We start from the raw sequence: 17,589 nt of genomic DNA, 5'->3' as shown, positions 1-17,589 counted from the left end.
ATAATACAAGAGGAAATAATGTTGTAATATATCACAGTTAATTTTGACTTTTATTAATGGGGTCATTGGAATTTGGAATCAGACTAAACTTATATTCAAATACTGGCCCAACCACTTTAATAACTTTTTGACTTTAGGTAAATTATTTTTAACCCTCTGTGGCTCATTTTTCCTACCCTGAATAAAAAGGACATAATAATAGTACCTATTGCACTGGATTGTTTTAAGGATTATATGAGGTCATGTGTGTAAATTTCTTGGCAAGTACTTGATACATAGTGATTGCTGAGTAAATGACAGATATTATTTTTATCTTTCTAAAAATAAGCATCCCAAATTAATTTTAACTGCGAATAACACAATTTGATCATATTGTTATCTACATAGTGAAATACCGAAAGCAATTACTTTGGCACTAAAAAAAAAACCCTCTGTGATTATGGTTTTGAACCAGCTTTTGATTTCTCAGGTCTCACTTATCTTTATTGGAGACACACTTATTGAATGAATAGCTTCACGCAAATAATATGTAATTAGAAACATAAATATCTAAACTTGAAGTAAATGTTTGAAAAACATTTATATATGCATATATATTACATATATACATATATATTTATACATGTATATATAAAATATAAAATGATATGAGCCTAAAATACAGTGAAAGAGAATTCAGTATATTCAGTCAGATGATTGACACTAGTGACTGATTATTTCTCTAAATAATCTCATTATCGTGAATTAATGATAACTTTTAATTTGCTTTTCCTTCTGATTTCAAAATATTTTCAGATCTCTCGTGGAAGAGGAAGATCATCACATGAAATTGTCCCTTGGAAGCAGTGAAATGGGCCTCTCATCCCATTTGCAATCTTCCAAGGCAGGAGCCACACGCATCTTTACCAGCAATACCCATAGTTCTGTGGTGTTACAGGTAATCTAAGTTGTCCCTTTTGTAGTATTTACATGGCTTTAGAAACCACCCAGAGTTTTTATTTATGGTGTGGGATGTGGTATGGGATAGTGGCGTGGATAGTGGGAGAAGTTGTGTTTGTTTGGGGACAAGGAATATAGAGAAACTTTCTGTATTTTCTGCTCAAGTTTGCTGTGATCCTAAAACTTCTCTAAAAAAATAAAGTTTATTAATTTAAAAAAACAACAAACACTTGAAGAGAAAACTGCGTACTTTCATGATGTTAAAAAATTCCCCAGAGTTCATTCTTCATTTTATTTGTCTGTAAAGGAGATCTTGTGGTTATGCCAGTTTCTTAGAGAATGTTATATCTGGCAACGTAAACTTTCCCATTATGTCTCAGCTAACATAAATATCACAAAATTCCTACACTCAATTTTCTAGTTCCTCATTTGCAACCTATTTTACTATCACCTTTATCATGATTCTAAAGATTGTATTTATTTAGTGTTTCAACTCACATTGGTGCTAGTAGTGGAGAGAGTGAGGGTGAGGACTGCTGGATACAAACACACTAATAGATGTAAGAACTAATAACTCACATCAAAGGATAGGGCAGAAAAACAATAGAAAGCACCCCCCCAAAAAAACACAAAAAACTGCAATGTTGAGGTATTTAGTGTAGAAATGAGTCCAAGTACTTCTGACACTTGTGGAATCTCCTTGATCTCTGTGAGCATTGCTAAATTAGAGAACAATATGATGCTAGATACTCATAAATGTCTCCTAGAGATAGTTAAATTCTATCAATGTTCTCTGCTTAGTAAGATTAGAAAATACATTTTTCAAACAAATCTCCCCAGGTGAATTTCATGCATATCCCTAGTCAAGAATCATTATAGTAAAGTAGTTTAGAGTGTATAGTGCATTAGTATAGTACAGTATAGTATATAGCATAGTGAGAGAAGAAGCTTATCCTTGCTGTGTAACCTTGCTGTGTCATGCGCTTTATCTGGGTTTCATTTTTCTTATGACTCTTGACTAAGGAGATCTCTAAATTCCCTTCTAGTTCCCATCTGTGTGATTCAATGAAATTGTATTTTCCCAATGTTTCAGTTTCTAATGGGAGCTGGGTTTTATGGTTCATTGTCCTGTGGGTATCATTGACAGAAATATGACGGTCAGGAAGGAAAAGCTTTACATCTTCTAGCATCTAAATTCTATGTAAATGGTTTAATTGTTGTTTTTTAAGGTCAAGGGAGGAGAAAATGAGGAGTCAAACAGATAGGAAAAGCATGAGAGGAAGAGGTTTTTTTGTTATATTGAAGCACTCTCTCTAAAAAAAATAGAGACCCACATACTCCTCCACTATAATTCTTCTCTATTCATGACCATAGTCATGTGTTAAAGCCAATTTTTGTGGTCCCGCTAATTTTTTTAATGTACTTTAATCCAAATAATGAAACCTACTGCAGTGCATGAAAAAGATTTAGATCAGTGGTCCACATATTTTAGTTTGTATCACAAAGAGGAGGGCTATTAAAACAATGAGCACTGGGCCCCACCCCAGAGTTTCTGAATCAAAAACTGGGAGTGGGGCCTAGAAATGTGCATTTCTAACAAGTTCCCAGGTGATGCTGCAGGCCCAGGGAACATACTTTTAGAACCACTGTTCTATAGGCAAGTTCCTTCTTCCACCAAGAGAGATGACCTCTTCCTTTCTCCCTTTATATCATGTAGAGATAAGTTAATGTTATAATGGGGAAACAATGTAAATAGGGTAAATATCCATCCATAGGGAGATGGCTACATAAATTATGTTGCATCAACTATGTAATACTGTACAATCATTAAAAAGAGTGAGATAGATCTATATGTATTGAATGGAAAGAATATATTAAATGAATAAAGAGGACAAATGTGGTATAGCCATACAATGGGATATTATTCAGCTATATAAAGGAATGAAGTACTGAGACATGTTACAACATAGATGAAGCTTGAAAATATTACGCTACATTTAAGGAGTTAGTCGCAAAATACCACATATTATATGATTCTATTAATTTGAAATGCCCAGAATAGGGAAATCTATACAGACAGAAGGTAGACTAGTGGTTGCTTACAGCTGGAGAAAATGCAAGGATACACAGGTGATAGCTAAAGGGTACAGGGTTCCTTTTTCAAGTAATGAAAATATCCTAAAAATTATTGTGGAGATGATTAAGCATATTATCTGTAAATATACTAAAAACCACTGAATTGAACCGTTTTAATGGGTGAATTGTGTAGTATGTTACATCTCAGTAAAGCTGTTAAAAAAGTAACAAGGTGATAGGTATTGTATAATCCCATATATTTATAGACGAAAATACACAATATGCATACATATACATGAATGTAAATATACAACAAAAGGTCTGAAAACATTAGGGAGGCTGATGAATGATGTCTTAAGACTTTGCGCTCTGTATAACCATGCACTGTTTAATTTTTTTACAATGGAAATATTTTTGCGTATAACCTGTGTAATTAAAAATAAATAATGGTTGAGTACGAGGCAAAATGACATAGATGATAGAAGCTTCGTTCTACCCTCTTGCAACCACATCAATGTTGAGACGGAAACACGGAGCAAACAGCAAGCAGAGTCTCCTGGGAGTCTAGATGAACAGAAGACTTACAACTAGAGAGAGAAATAAGAAATCACCCTGCACTGGGAGGAGGTAGGAGGAGGCAAAGACATGAGCCTGCCTGGTTCCCATCAGCTGAGCGGAACAGAGGCTACGGCAGCTGCAGACTCTTCTTAAAGGGGCTGTGTCTGTAACTGGGTCTTGAGGTGACGGACCTGCTTGCTCCAGGTACCAGACCTGGGTCAGCTGCTCAGGGGACACCAGGGACTTATAGGGAAACACTGAGTTGTCGGAGTGAGGGCTGAGGGGAGACTCGCTCTGTATAGAAGTGCCGGTGGTATGCACTGTTCCTCTTTTGAACCCACTCCCCTCCCAGTGTACGGACACAATGCCACCATAGCTGAGATGTCATTGAACTGGATAACAGAGGTCACTCGACCCAGAGGATTCCCTGAAACTCTGCTTCTCCTAACTCGTGGCCCCACCCAAGCCACATCCAGTTGTGTCCTTGGTGAGTCCGATGCAACTTGCTGAGCAGCGCCAAGACACTGGTGTCAGCTGATCTCAGTTTCTGGTGAGGCTTCTTGAGGCAACTATAAATACAGCATCTGTGGATTGCTTGTTGAATCTTAACAGGTGGCCCCAGAGGAGCACACGGTGGGGCTAAACTTGGTCTGAAGCTGAACCCCTCTCAGGACTGTGCCACTGGACACCTACCAAACAAAACTGTGCTAATAGGATCAGGAGACGTAGGAGCTTTGCTTAGTACATAGAAACAGACACAGAAAGGCAGCCAAAATGGGAAGACAAAGAAGCAGAAACCATGAGAGAACAGAACAGAGATCCAGGAAAAAATGGAGTCAAGAAATCTAACAGATGCAGAGTTCAAAACACTAGTTATAAAGATACTCAATGAACTTAGGGGAAGTGTAGATGAATTCAATGAGAACTTTTGCAAAGAGATAAACATAAAAATGAAATGGAAATTATAAAAAAGGAACCAGTGAGAAATGAGTAACATTATCTGAAATGAAGAGTATATTAGAGAGAATCAACAGAGTGGATGAAGAAGAGAATCAAACCACCGATATAGAGGATGTGGAAGCCAAGGACACCCAGTCAGAACAGCAAGAAAAAAGTAACCAAGACTATAATAATAATTTAGGGAGTGTATGGGACACGATTAAGGATAAAAACATCCATGTTATAGGGATAGCTAAAGAGGGAGAACAAGAAGCTGAATATTTATTTGAAGAAATAATGATGGAAAACTTCCCTACCCTGGTGAAGGAAATAGACAACAAACCCAAGAAGTTCAGAGAGTCCCAAGAAAGAGGAGCCCAAAGAGGCCCACACCAAGACACATCATTATTAAAATGCCAAAGGTTAAATACAAGGAGAGAATTTTAAAAGAAGCAAGAGAAAAGCAATTAGTCACTTACAAGGGAGCTCTCGTAAGACTGGCAGCCGATTTCTCAAAAGAAACTGTAGGACAGAAGGGCTTGGCCAAATTATTCAAAGTGTTGAAAACCCAGGATCTACAACCAAGAATACTTTATCCAGCAAAGCTATAATTTAGAGTCGAAGGACAGATAAAGAGCTTCTCAGACAAAAATAAACTAAAGGAATACATCACCACCAAGCCAGTATTACAGGAATTGTTGGAGGGACTTCTTTAAGAAGAAAAGTCATGAATCAAAAACATGGATAAAGAATGATAATAACTACATTCCTATCAACAAATATCTCAAATGGAAACAATAAGTGATCCAGCCAAAAGATAGTGAAGCTGAATGGATAAGAAAACAAGACCCCTACATATGCTGCCTATAAGAGACTCACTTCAGATTCAAAGACACACACAAAGGAAGGGGATAGAAAAAGATATTGCCTCAGTGGACCTAGAGGGTATTGCGCTGAATGAAGTAAGTCAGAGAGAGAAAGACATATACCATTTGATTTCACGGACATGTGGAATCTAGAGAACAAAATAAACAACAACAACAAAAAAGGAAACAAACTCATAGATACAGAGAATATTTTGAAGGCTACTAGATCATGAGAAAGGTTTGGAGGGATTTGAGGGAGACAGTGAAAAAAGGCAAAGGAATTAAGAAGTACAAATGAATAGATACAAAATAGTCATGTAGATATAAAGTGTAGCATAAGGAAAATAGTCAACAATGTTGTAAAAATATGTAAGGGGGAAAAGGGGTCATTGATATAGTGGGGTGACCACTTTGTGAGTCATATAGATTTCTAATCACTATGCTGTACAATTGAAACTAATATATATTATTGTACGCCAACTATAATTGAAAAAACAATCTCACTGGATTGTACAATGTAATTATGAGCAACTAATTGTCTATTATACTTCAATAAAGCTAGGGAAAGAAAGGTAGGATGACCAATTATGACCGTTGAGGATAGGATTCATGCACAGGAGTAATTTGTTTTGCAACATTTATATTCACTGTATCTATCTTAATTTTTAAGATTGTCTGCTTTTGACAAAACCTCTATTCTCTTGGAATGAAGACAAGTGTCATCTGTAATGTTTTCTCATGGCTCCCCAACTATTTGTCTGCTCTCCTGGTTTTCACCAAATTGTAAAATATAAATGCTCAGATAATGGGCTTGCAATTTCTTAAATTACTATTTTTCAAGGTTGTCTTCATTTTTCTCTTCTGTTTATATATTTGAATATAAAAAGGGAAAGTACAATCCCTTTCTATGTCATTAAGAAGCTATTTGAAAATTCCCAATAATGACTTATAATGACCTAAAGATATTCCATTTTTCTACTCATTTTACACATTGGATAACATTTTTTATGTTGTTCCACAAACAATGTAAAATTTTAAAAGAAGTTTTTCACTAGTATTCTTGTGGAAAATTCTACACCAATATGTAAATTCTTTTTCTTGTCTGAATTTATTTTCTTCTGTATGAAAAAACGCTATAAAATATTGATATTGTATTACTCTTGTTATTTCTGTTATGATTATTTTAAGCCTGCATTGAGCTTTATTTCTTTATTGGGTAGGACAGACAAATGTGGTTCCCTTAGCATGAACAGATGCATGAATAAATCTTTATCTAGTCTCCATGGTCAGGTCTCTTTATGCTGGATACATGGGTAAGCTTTTGGGAGTCAACAAATCTCTTCACCTCTGAAATTAAATGCAAAATTATGTATGTGCAATCATGTAGTTTGCAGGGAGAAGGTCCTTGTTATTTATCAGCTTCTCAAATACCCCCTAAAGTGATGACAGCCATTACTCTGGATTAATTTGCTACCTCCGAGCTATTACTTACTCTACTTAAAAAATAAAGGTGAAGTTTTGGAGTTATACTTTTATTTTTACAAAAAAAAATAATGATTGACAAAATAAATGTAGCTGTGTCTTAGAACCCCTAGCTTTGTAACATTTTAGTTCAGCCATTGTTGGTCCAGGCTGGTGGTAAGAACAGTGATGTGAAAGTTTGTATTAAGTGAAGATGATTTTTCCTAAACTGATTTTTAAATGTTTTAACATTTTCTGTGGTAGTGTAGAGCTACCACTCTATATCGTTTTTGAAAAACTATGTATGCTTTTTAAAAAAGTCTATTAAAAATTATGTTCTCATAAATAATTTTTAAGTACAAGTACCAACAGAGACCTTTTTTTTTGTATCTAATCTTAGGTATGTGGTTGTCAAGGGAACAAGCTAGAGAAGTGTGTAATGTGTTAAATGCTATCATTGTTTTAAAATTAGCAATCACACAAACTCCAGCTTTGAAGGCATCAAATGTAGCTGTCAGGGGAACAGATCCATGGGGAAAGGCTGTTTTGAGAAGTCTCACTCTGCAGTATTACCCACTGCTTAACTATAATGGGAAGGACATAGATTTAGGCCAAAACTGGAATCCTAGTTTTACTGCTTATAAGCTAGTTCTGTGACTTTGGGAAAGTCAATTATCCCCTCTGGGCCAACTTCCTTATCCATAATATGGGTAAAAGATGTGAGGATTAATTCTGGCAATTTATAGGAAAATAAAGTGCATAATAAATATCCATTTACTTTTCTTCCATTTGAGTCAAACAGGGAAGGTGTCACAGAAAATGTAGCTAATCAGAAGTGATGGGTGTCCCAAATAAAGCATTCATCTGGTGGACTTGATCTGCTTTAACAGATTAGTTGACTCTATTAAATGGGCTTTAACAAACTAGGCCAGCAAAGAAAGTGTCTAGAAAGAATTTTGATTCCAAATAGGCTTGGATTCCTAGAACATTGAACAAATCCCAGGAGAATCTATGAGGAAATTAGCAGTGCAAATGACTTTTACTCAAGTAAAGATAATTAACCAGGGTTTGCTAAAGTAGTAACTGGTAAAAAACCATAATTGCTTCATTTCCCTCACTCTTTTCCTACTACTCCAGCTGTGGTTACTTCTCATGAAAAACTTCCATCCTTTGACTTTATTCTATTATCCCAGGTCGTCAACATCTTTCTCTTACTATTCTATTCTATAATTCATTGAATCATACCCTTCCTCATACCTTCATTGATTAAAAATAACAGCTTTATGGAGATACAATTTAAATATCATATATTCATCCATTTAAATTATACAATTAAAAAATAAAGTGTGCAACTCAATGGTTTTTAATATACTCATAGTTTTGCAAATATTGTCACAATCTCTTGAAGAAATTATCATCCCCTCGAAAAGAAACCTTGTATCCATTCGCAGTCACTCCCCACTTACCCCCAATCCTAGGCAACCATTAATCTACTTGCTGTCTCTATAGTTTGTTTATTCTAAACATTTCATATAAATTATACAATGCGCAGTCTTCTGTGACTGGTTTCTTTTGCTTAGCATGTTTTAAAGGTTCAGCCATGTTGTACATTGCATCAGTACTTCTGTCCTTTCTATGACTGAATAATATTCCATTGTATGAATATGCCACTATTTAAAATATATATATATAGATTTATTTTTTTATTTTTTATTAATTTTTTTAAAATTTCACCTTCCATAGTTGGATTTCTGTCACAACATATTTGACCCCTTTAACCCATCTATTTTAAAATTACACTTGGCATACAATATTATATTAGTTTCAGGTGTACAGCATAGTAATTTGACATTTATGTAAATTATGAAGTGATCACCCTGATAAATCTAGTACTCAACTGACACCATACATAGTTATTACATAGTTATACTGATGACTATATTCTTTATGCTACTTTTCATTCCCATGACTGTTTTTGTAATTACCAGTTTGTTCTTTTTAATCTCTTCCCCTTTTTCACCCACCCCAGAACCCCCAACCCATCTGGCAAACATCAAAATGTTCTCTGTATCTATGAGCTTCTTTTTCTTTTGTTTGTTTATTTTGTTCTTTAGATTCTATACATAAGTGAAATCATATGGGATTTGTCTTTCTCTGTGTGATTTAGTCTACTCAGCACAATACCCTCTAGATCTATCCATGTTACTGCAGATGACAAGATTTCATTATTTTTTTATGGCTACAAAATATTTCATTGTATTTATGTACCACCTCTTCTTTATTAATTCATCCATTGACGGACACCCAGGTTGCCTCCATATCTTGGCTATTGTAAATGATGCTGCAATGAATATAAGGATGTACATGTCCCTTCAAAGAATGTTTTGGATTTCTTCAGGTAAATATCCAGAAGTGGGATTATTGGGCCCTTCTTTGTCTCTTGCCATGCCTTTGTTTTAAAGTCTATATTGTCTGATATAAGTGTTGCTATCCCAGATTTTATTTTTAATTTCAATTTTCATGAAATATATTTTTCCATTCCTTTATTTTCAGTCTGTATGTGTCTTTTGATCTGAAGTGGGTCTCTTATAGGTAGCCTATGTAAGGATCTTGTTTTCTTATCCATTCATCTACCACGTCTTTTGATTAGAACATTTAATTCATTCACATTCAAAGTAATCGTTGACAGATATTTAGTTATTGCCATTTTATTTTTCATATTTTTGACCTTTTTTCCCTTTCTTCTCTAAGAAGTCCCTCCAACTAGTTTGGTGTTAATGAACTCTTTTAGCTTGTGGTGTGTGTGAGAGAGAGAGAGAGAGAGAGAGAGAGAGAGAGAGAGAGAGAGAGAGAGAGAGAAACTATCTTTGCTTCAATTTTAAGTGGTAACCTTGAGGGATAGAGTAATCTTAGTTGTAGATCCTTGCTTTTCATCACTTTGAATATTTTATGCCAACCCTTCTGGCCTGCAAAGTTTCTCTTGAAAAATAAGCTTACAGCCTTATGGGAGCTCCCTTGTAGGTAATTAACTGCTTTTCTCTTGCTACTTTTAAGATTCTTTCTTTGTCTTTTACATTTGGCATTTTAATTATGATGTGTCTTGGTGTGGGCCTCTTTGAGTTCATCTTGTTTGGGACTGTTTGTACTTCCTGGGCATGGAAGTATATTTCCTTCCCCAGGTTAGGAAAGGTTTCTGTCATTATTTCTTGAAATAGTATTTTAATTCCTTGCTCCCTCTTTTCCTTCTGGTCCCCTATAATGTGAATGTTGGAACACTTGATGTTGTCCCAGAAGTCGCTTAAACTACTGTCATCTTTTTGGATTTTTTTTTTCTTTTACTGTTCTGATTGGGCATTTTCTGCTACCTTGTCTTCTATTAATTTTTTAATTCAGCTTTTATTTATTTATTAAATATTATTATTTTAAATTAAGTTTATTGGGGTAACATTGGTTAATACAATTATATAATTTTTAGGTGTACATTATAATTTGACATCTATATATTCTATTGTGTGATTACAACCCAAAGTCCAGTTTCCTTCAGCTACCGAACATTTAATCTTCTTTACCCAGTTCACCCCTAGCCCCCTATATTTGACCTCCTTTACCCCAACTACCTCAAACATCCTCCCCCACGCCCTACCCTCTGGTAACCACTAGTCCATTGTCCATGTCCATGAGTCTCTGTTTGTCCTGTTTATTTGTTGCTTTTGGTTTATATCCCACAGATAAGTGATATCATGTGATTTTCAACTTTTTCAGTCTGGTTTATTTCGCTTAGCATGATTATCTCGAGGTCCATCCATGATGTCGCAAATGGCAGCACTTCATCTCTTCTTATGACTGAGTAATATTTCATTCTATATATGTACTACAGCTTCTTTAGCCAATAATCTATTGTAGGACACTTCAGTTGCTTCCATGTCCTGGCCACCATGAATAATGATGCTATGAGCATCGGTGTACAAATATCTTTTTGGATATGGGTTTTCAAGTCTTTGGGGTAAATACCTAGTAGTGGAATTGCTGGATCATATATTAGAATAATTCTTAGTTTTATAAGGAACCTCCATACTGATTTCCATAGTGACTGTACCAATTAGCAGTCCCACCAGTAGAGTATGAGGGTTCCTTTTTCTCTGCATCCTCTCCAACATTTATTACTTGTCCTGTTGATTATAGGTATTCTAACAGGTGTGAGATGGTATCTCATTGTAGTTTTGATTTGCATTTCCCTAATAGCAATATTGAGCATCTTTTCATATGTTTGTAGGCCACTTGTATGTCCTCTAGGGAGAAGTGTCTGTTCAGGTCCTCTGCCCATTTGTTGATTGGATCGTTTGTTTTTGTTGTTGTTGTTATTGAGTCATATGAGTTCTTTCTATATTTTGGATATTAGGCCCTTACTGGAGGCGTTACTTGCAAATATATTTTCTCATTCTGATGGTTGTCTCTGTACCTTGCTGATGGTTTCTTTAGCTGAACAGAAGCTTTTTAGTTTGATGAAGTCCCATTCATTTACTTTCACTTTTACTTCTCTTTCCTTTGAGGTCAATTTAATAAAATTCTCTTTAAGTCCAAGGTCCTTGAGTTTCGTTCCTATGTTTTCTTCTATGCATTTTATTGTATCAGATCTTATATTCAGTTCCTTAATCCATTTTGAGTTAATTTCGGTGTGTGGTGATAGACAATAGTCTAATTTCATTCTTTTGCAGACGGCCATCCAATTTTCCCAGCACCATTCTCCACAGAATGTTTTTGCCTTTTTTGTCGAAAATTATTTGCCCATATGAATATGGGTTTACTTCTGGACTCTTGATTCTGTTCCACTGCTCTGTGTGTCTCTTTTGCTGCCCATACCATGCCATTTTGATTATTGTCTTTTTGTAGTATAATTTGAAGTCGGGCAGAGTGACGCCTCCAGCCTCATTCTTTTTTCTCAGGATGGCTTTGGCAATTTGGGGTCTTTTGTGCTTCCATACAAATCTGATGATAGTTTGTTCTATTTCTTTAAAAAATGCCGATGGGATTTTGATAGGGATTGCATTAAATCTGTATAATGCTTTAGGCAATATGGTCATTTTAACTATGTTGATTCTTCCAATCCAAGAACACAGAATATCTTCCCATTTCTTTGTGTCTTCTTCGATTTCTTTTAATAGGGTCTTGTAGTTTTAATTATATAGGTCCTTCACATGTTTTGTTAGATTTATTCCTAGGTATTTTATTCTTTTTGTAACAATTGCAAAAGGAATTATTTTTTCTACTTCTTTTTCTGACACTTCATCATTAGAGTATAGTAACGCTATGGATTTTTGAACATTGATTTTGTATCCAGAACCTTTATTGTATTTGATTATTGTTTCTAGTAGTGTTCTTATGGAGTCTTTAGAACTTTCTATATAGAGAATCATGTCATTCACAAATAGTGACAGTTTGACTACTTCGTTTCCTATTTGGATGCTTTTTATATCTTTCTCTTGCCTGATTGCACTTGCCAGGACCTCCAGTGTTACATTGAATAGCAGTAGCGATAGTGGGCAGCCTTGCGTTGCTCCTGATCTTAGAGGGAAGGGTATTCATTTTTCACCATTAAATAAAATGTTGGCTGAGTGTTTGTCATATATAGCCTTTATTATGTTAAGGTACTTTCATTCTATACCGATTTTCTTAAGTGTTTTGATCATAAATCGATGCTGTATCTTGTTGAAGGCTTTTTCTGCATCTATTGATTTGATCATATGATTCTTATTTTTTAATTTGTTTATGTGGTGTATCATATTAATCGATTTGCGTATGTTGAAACATCACTTCCCTGAGATGAAGCCCAGTTGATCTTGGTGTATAATCTTTTTAATATGTTGCTATATTCAGTTCACTAGTATCTTATGAGGGAATTTTGCATGAGAGATATTGGTCTGTAGTTTTCTTTTTTTCTGTTATCTTTACCAGGTTTTGGTATCACAGTAATATTGGCCTCATAAAATCATTTGGGCAGTATTGCCTCCTCTTTGATTTTTTGCAAGAGTTTGAGTAGAATAGGTATTTAATCTTTGAATGTTTGGTGGAATTCCCTAGTGAATCCATCTGGTCCTGGATTTTTACGTTTTGGTAGGTTTTTGATGATTGTTTCAATTTCCATATTGCTGATTGGTCTATTTAGATTTTTTAGGTCTTCTTGATTCAGTCTAGGAAGATTGTATTTTTATAAGTACTGGTTCATTTCTTCTAAATTATTAAATTTATTATTATATAATTTTTAATAGTATTCTTGCATGACCCTTTGTATTTCTGCGATGTCAGTCGTAATTTCCCCTCTTTCATCCTTGATTTTGTTTATCTGTATCCTTTCTCTTTTTTCTTTAGTGAGTCTAGCCAGGTTTTTTTTTTTTTTAATTTTATTAATCTTCTCAAAGAACCAGCTCTCTGTTATATTTCTTTTTTTCTTTTTCTTTTTCTTTTTTTGTTTTCAATTTCATTTATTTCTGCTCTAATTTGGATTATTTCTTTCCTTCTGCTGAATTTAGGCCTCATTTGTTCTTTCTTTTCTAGTTTTTTTTTAAGATGAAATATTAGGTTGTTTATTTGGACTCATTCTTGTTTTTAGAGATAGGCCTGTAATGATATGAACTTTCCTCTTATGACCGCTTTTGCAGTGTCCCAAAAGTTTTGATATGTTGTACTATCATCATCATTCTTTTCTATGTATCTCTTGATCTCTCTTTTTATTTCTTCTCTGACTCAGATATTCTTCAGTAGCATGTTGTTGAATCTTCATGTGTTTGTGGTTCTTCCTGATTTCTTTTGCAATTGATCTCTAGTTTGAAAGCATAATTATCAGAGAGTATGTTTGGTATGATTTCAACCCTCTTATATTTCTTGAGGCTATTTCTGCACCTCAGTATGTGATTAATTCTTGAGAATGTTCCATGTGCTCTAGAGAAAAATGTGTAAGCAGCTATTTTAGAATGGAAGCCTTTGCATATGTCGATTATGTCCAGTTGGTCTAATGTGCCATTTAAGGATGTTATTTCCTTATTGATTTTCTGTTTGGATGATCTGTCCATATCCAGCAGTGGGGTATTTAGGTCCCCTACTACACTAGTGTTTTGGTCTGTTTCTCCCTTTATTTCTGTTAGTAATTGCTTTACATATTTCGAGGCTTCCTGATTTGGAGCATAGATATTAAGAAGTGTTATGTCTTCTTGGTGCATGATTCCCTTTATCATTATGAAGTGTCCCTTCATATAATCCTTTACCTTTTTTATTTTGAAGTCTATTTCATCTGATATTGGTACCACTATTCCCACTTTTCTTTGAATGCCATTTACTTGAAATATCATTTTCCACCCTTTCAGTTTTACTCTATATTTTTCTTTGGAGCTGAGACGTGTCTCTTGGAGGTAGCATATGGTTGGGTTTTGTTTTTTGATACATTCTGAAAATCTGTGCCTTTTTATTGGTGAGTTCAGTCCATTTACATTTAGGGTGACTATTGAAATATGAAATCTTCTTATAACCATTTTTACTTTTGCTTTCTGGTAGCTTGGTGTTTCCCTTGCTTCTTGGTCTTTGTGTTTTCTTTATTTTGGTTGGCTTTTGTGGGTTTTGCCTCTGATTCTTCTTGTTTTATGTTATATCTTTCTGTTCTGACTCTATGGAGTGTAGTTACCTTTACAGATATGAAAAAAGTAGTTATGTATATACAGTCATCCATTTTCTTCTGTGTGTGCTTTATCTCCTTTCCCCTTTGTGAATTTGGATCTTCGAATCCTCCCCTTTTCAGTTATTGTTATCTCAGTTTGTTTCTATGTATGCTGAATGTTCATTACTATCTTGCTGTAGCAGTTTTCTTATTTTTATTTAGGCTCACAATGCCCTGTTCTTAGTAAGGGTTGCACTCCTCTGCTTCTATTTGCTTCATAGTCATTTTACTCCTAATTATGTATTTTTTTGTTTTGTTTTGTTATTTTGTTTTAGGTGATCTGACCCCTTTCAGTATTTCCTGTAGTGCAGGCCTCATAGTAGAGAATTCCCTCAATTTTTGTATGTCTGCAAAGGTCTTAATATCTCCTTCATATCTAAAGGAGAGCTTAGCTGGATACATTATTCTAGATTGGTAGTCTTTTCACTTAATAGTTTCAATATTTGATTCCATTCCTTTCTGGTTTGTAAGATTTGTGCTGAGAAATCTGATGATAATCTAATGGGTTTTCCTTTATACCATAACTGTTTTCTTCTCCCTGGCTGCCCTGAGAATTCTATCCTTGTCATTGATTTTTGATAACTTTAATACAATGTGTCTTGGTGAATGTCTTTTTGGGTGAGATAATTGGGTCTTCTGTTGCTTTCTTGAATTCCAAGGTCCAGCTCATTACTTAGATTTGGGAATTCTCATCCACTATATGTCCGAAAATGCTTTCTAGTCCCTGCTCCTGTTTCTCTCCTTCGAGAATGCCCATTATTCTTATGTTTCCTATCCTGATGGTATCAGCTAGCTCTTGTATTTCTCTTTCATTATTTTTCATTCTTCGGTTTCTCTCTTCTTCCTTCTGATTCATTTGTAGATTTCTGTCTTCGATATCACTGATTCTTTCTTCCATTTTTTCGACTCTATTTCTCAAGGTTGCTATTTCATTTTTCAACTCTTGCAATGTTTTGTTTTGTTTTGATCTCCAGAAGTTCTGTTTGGTTCTTTTTGAGAGTTTCAATCTCCTTGTTCTGCTCATCTAGCTGTTTTTTTTTTTTTCTGAAGTTGTTGATATGACTCGTTTCGGAACTCACTGAGTTCTTTTAGAAGTATCATCCTGAATTCTCTGTCACTTAAGTCACATATTTCTATGTCTATAAGCTCATTTTCTGGAGATTTTTTGTCTTTCTTTCTGAGATGCCTTGTCATCTTGGTTGTTCATGGTGTTTAATGGACTATTTCTGCGCTTGGGCATAATGGAAGCATATTCTGTTGTTTTTCCAGAAAGAAGATTTATTATATAAAGGCCTCTTTAGCCTGCTGCAAAGAAGGTGCTTTTCTTTTGATTTCCAGTAGGTGGTGTCAAATCCTCCTGGATCCCTGCTTTATATAAAGCCTAATGTCTTTTATTTTCTTGTAGATTTTAATCAAACTTGCTAGTCTCAGTTTTAGTACCTGTCAGTGTTAGCAACAGTTTTGGTAACATTTGCTTAGATTTCCCAGGGGCTCTGCGGTGATTGGTCTCGAAGGGTACGTGGGGAGGGGCCCTCTGGGTTGGGGATTGGGGGTTAAGGCTCAGCCTTGGTTTTGCCACCAGGGTGGGTAGAAATCAACTGTTGTTTCTCTGCGGTCCCATCCCACTTCTCTGCTTTCTGCCCTGATGACTGAGTCCTGCTGCTGGCTTGTAGAAAAGTCCCGGCACTTCCAGGCAGGGCTGATCAGAAAAATTGCCACACCTTCACTCTTCCCCCTCCTCCTGCAAGTAGCTTTGGCGTCTGCGAGAGGGAGCTTCTAAATTTGTCCCAGTCCACCGCCTGGCACCCGGGGTTCTGACCTGTGGTAGCTCTTATGTGTAGATCCCACGCTCAGATGTGCTGGTGTGTAGTTTGGGTGTTTTTTTGTTGAGTTTTAGATGTTCGGTTTATTGTCGTTTCAAGGTGAGAAATCTGAGGACGTCTCTCACTCCGCCTTGTTTTTCCAGAATCCCCACCTTTTCTGCTAAATCACTGATTTTATCTTCTGCTTTTCGATTATTTTTTTGTTGCCCTCTAATGCATTTTTTAAACATTTATTTATTTGAATTAGTTTCAAGTATACAGTACATTGGTTAGACATCTATATAGTTCATAAAACAATCCCCCCAATTGCCCCCTTCCTCCCCTGGCCCTCCACCTAGCCATCATATTAATGCTAACTGCATTCCTTATGCCGTGCTCCCCATCCTCGTGATCAGCTATCAGCTACTAATTAGTATTTTTTTAACCCTTCACCCCATTCTCCTAATCCTCTAACCCCCCTTCCCTCTGTCCATCACCGAATTGTCCACTATATTTCTGAGTCTGTTTTTGATTAGTTTGTTTTTTGTTCCTTGGATTCTGCATATAAGTAAAATCATATGGAATTTATCTTTCTCTGTCTGCCTTATTTCATTCAGCATATGGACCTTTAGGTCCATCCATGTCATTGTAAATGGTAGGATTTCATTGTTTTTAGTGGCTGAGTAATATTCCATTGTATTTATAAACCATAATTTCTTTATCTAATCGTCTGTTGGTGGGCATTTAGGTTGCTTCCATATCTTGGCTATTGTAAATTGTGCTGCCATGAATATTGGAGTGCATAGATCTTTACGAATTATTTTGTTTGTTTGGATAAATATCCAGAAGTGCAATTGCTGGATCAAAAGGTATATCCACTTTTAATTTTTTGAGAAACCTCCAGACTGTTTTCCATAGTGGCTGTACTAATTTGCAATCTCACCAACAATGTAGGAGGGTTCCCATTTATCTGCATCCTCGCCAACAGTTATTGTTTTTTGATTTATTGATGATAGTCATTTTAACAGGTGTGAGGTGATAGCTCATTGTGGTTTTAATGTGCATTTCTCTGATGATTAGTGACCTTGAGCATCTTTTCATATGTCTGTTAGTCATCTGTATATCCTCTTTGGAGCAGGATCTGTTCAGGTCTTCTGCCCATTTTTTAAATTGAATTCTTTGTTTTATTTTGTTGTTGTTGTTGTTGAGTTGTATACGTTCTTTATGTATTTTGCATATTAAC

At 35.3% G+C, this 17,589-nt stretch overlaps 1 protein-coding gene across 4 annotated transcripts in view; it reads left to right on the top strand.

Moving 5' to 3' along the window:
• Positions 1 to 17,589, top strand: part of KLHL13 (kelch like family member 13) — a 234,813-nt gene that overhangs the window by 157,618 nt on the left and 59,606 nt on the right. For all 4 annotated transcript variants that reach the window (XM_023523324.1, XM_011380182.2, XM_011380181.2 and 1 more), the window contains one exon: positions 796 to 937. In XM_023523324.1, the coding sequence (XP_023379092.1) occupies positions 796 to 937 (142 nt within the window). The remainder of the gene's footprint in view (positions 1 to 795; positions 938 to 17,589) is intronic.

This window comes from Pteropus vampyrus, unplaced genomic scaffold, assembly GCF_000151845.1.
Source record: "Pteropus vampyrus isolate Shadow unplaced genomic scaffold, Pvam_2.0 Scaffold390, whole genome shotgun sequence".
Classification (NCBI taxonomy): domain Eukaryota; kingdom Metazoa; phylum Chordata; class Mammalia; order Chiroptera; family Pteropodidae; genus Pteropus; species Pteropus vampyrus.
Note: the sequence above shows the minus strand (reverse complement) of the source record. Positions and strands in the feature narration are given on the sequence as shown.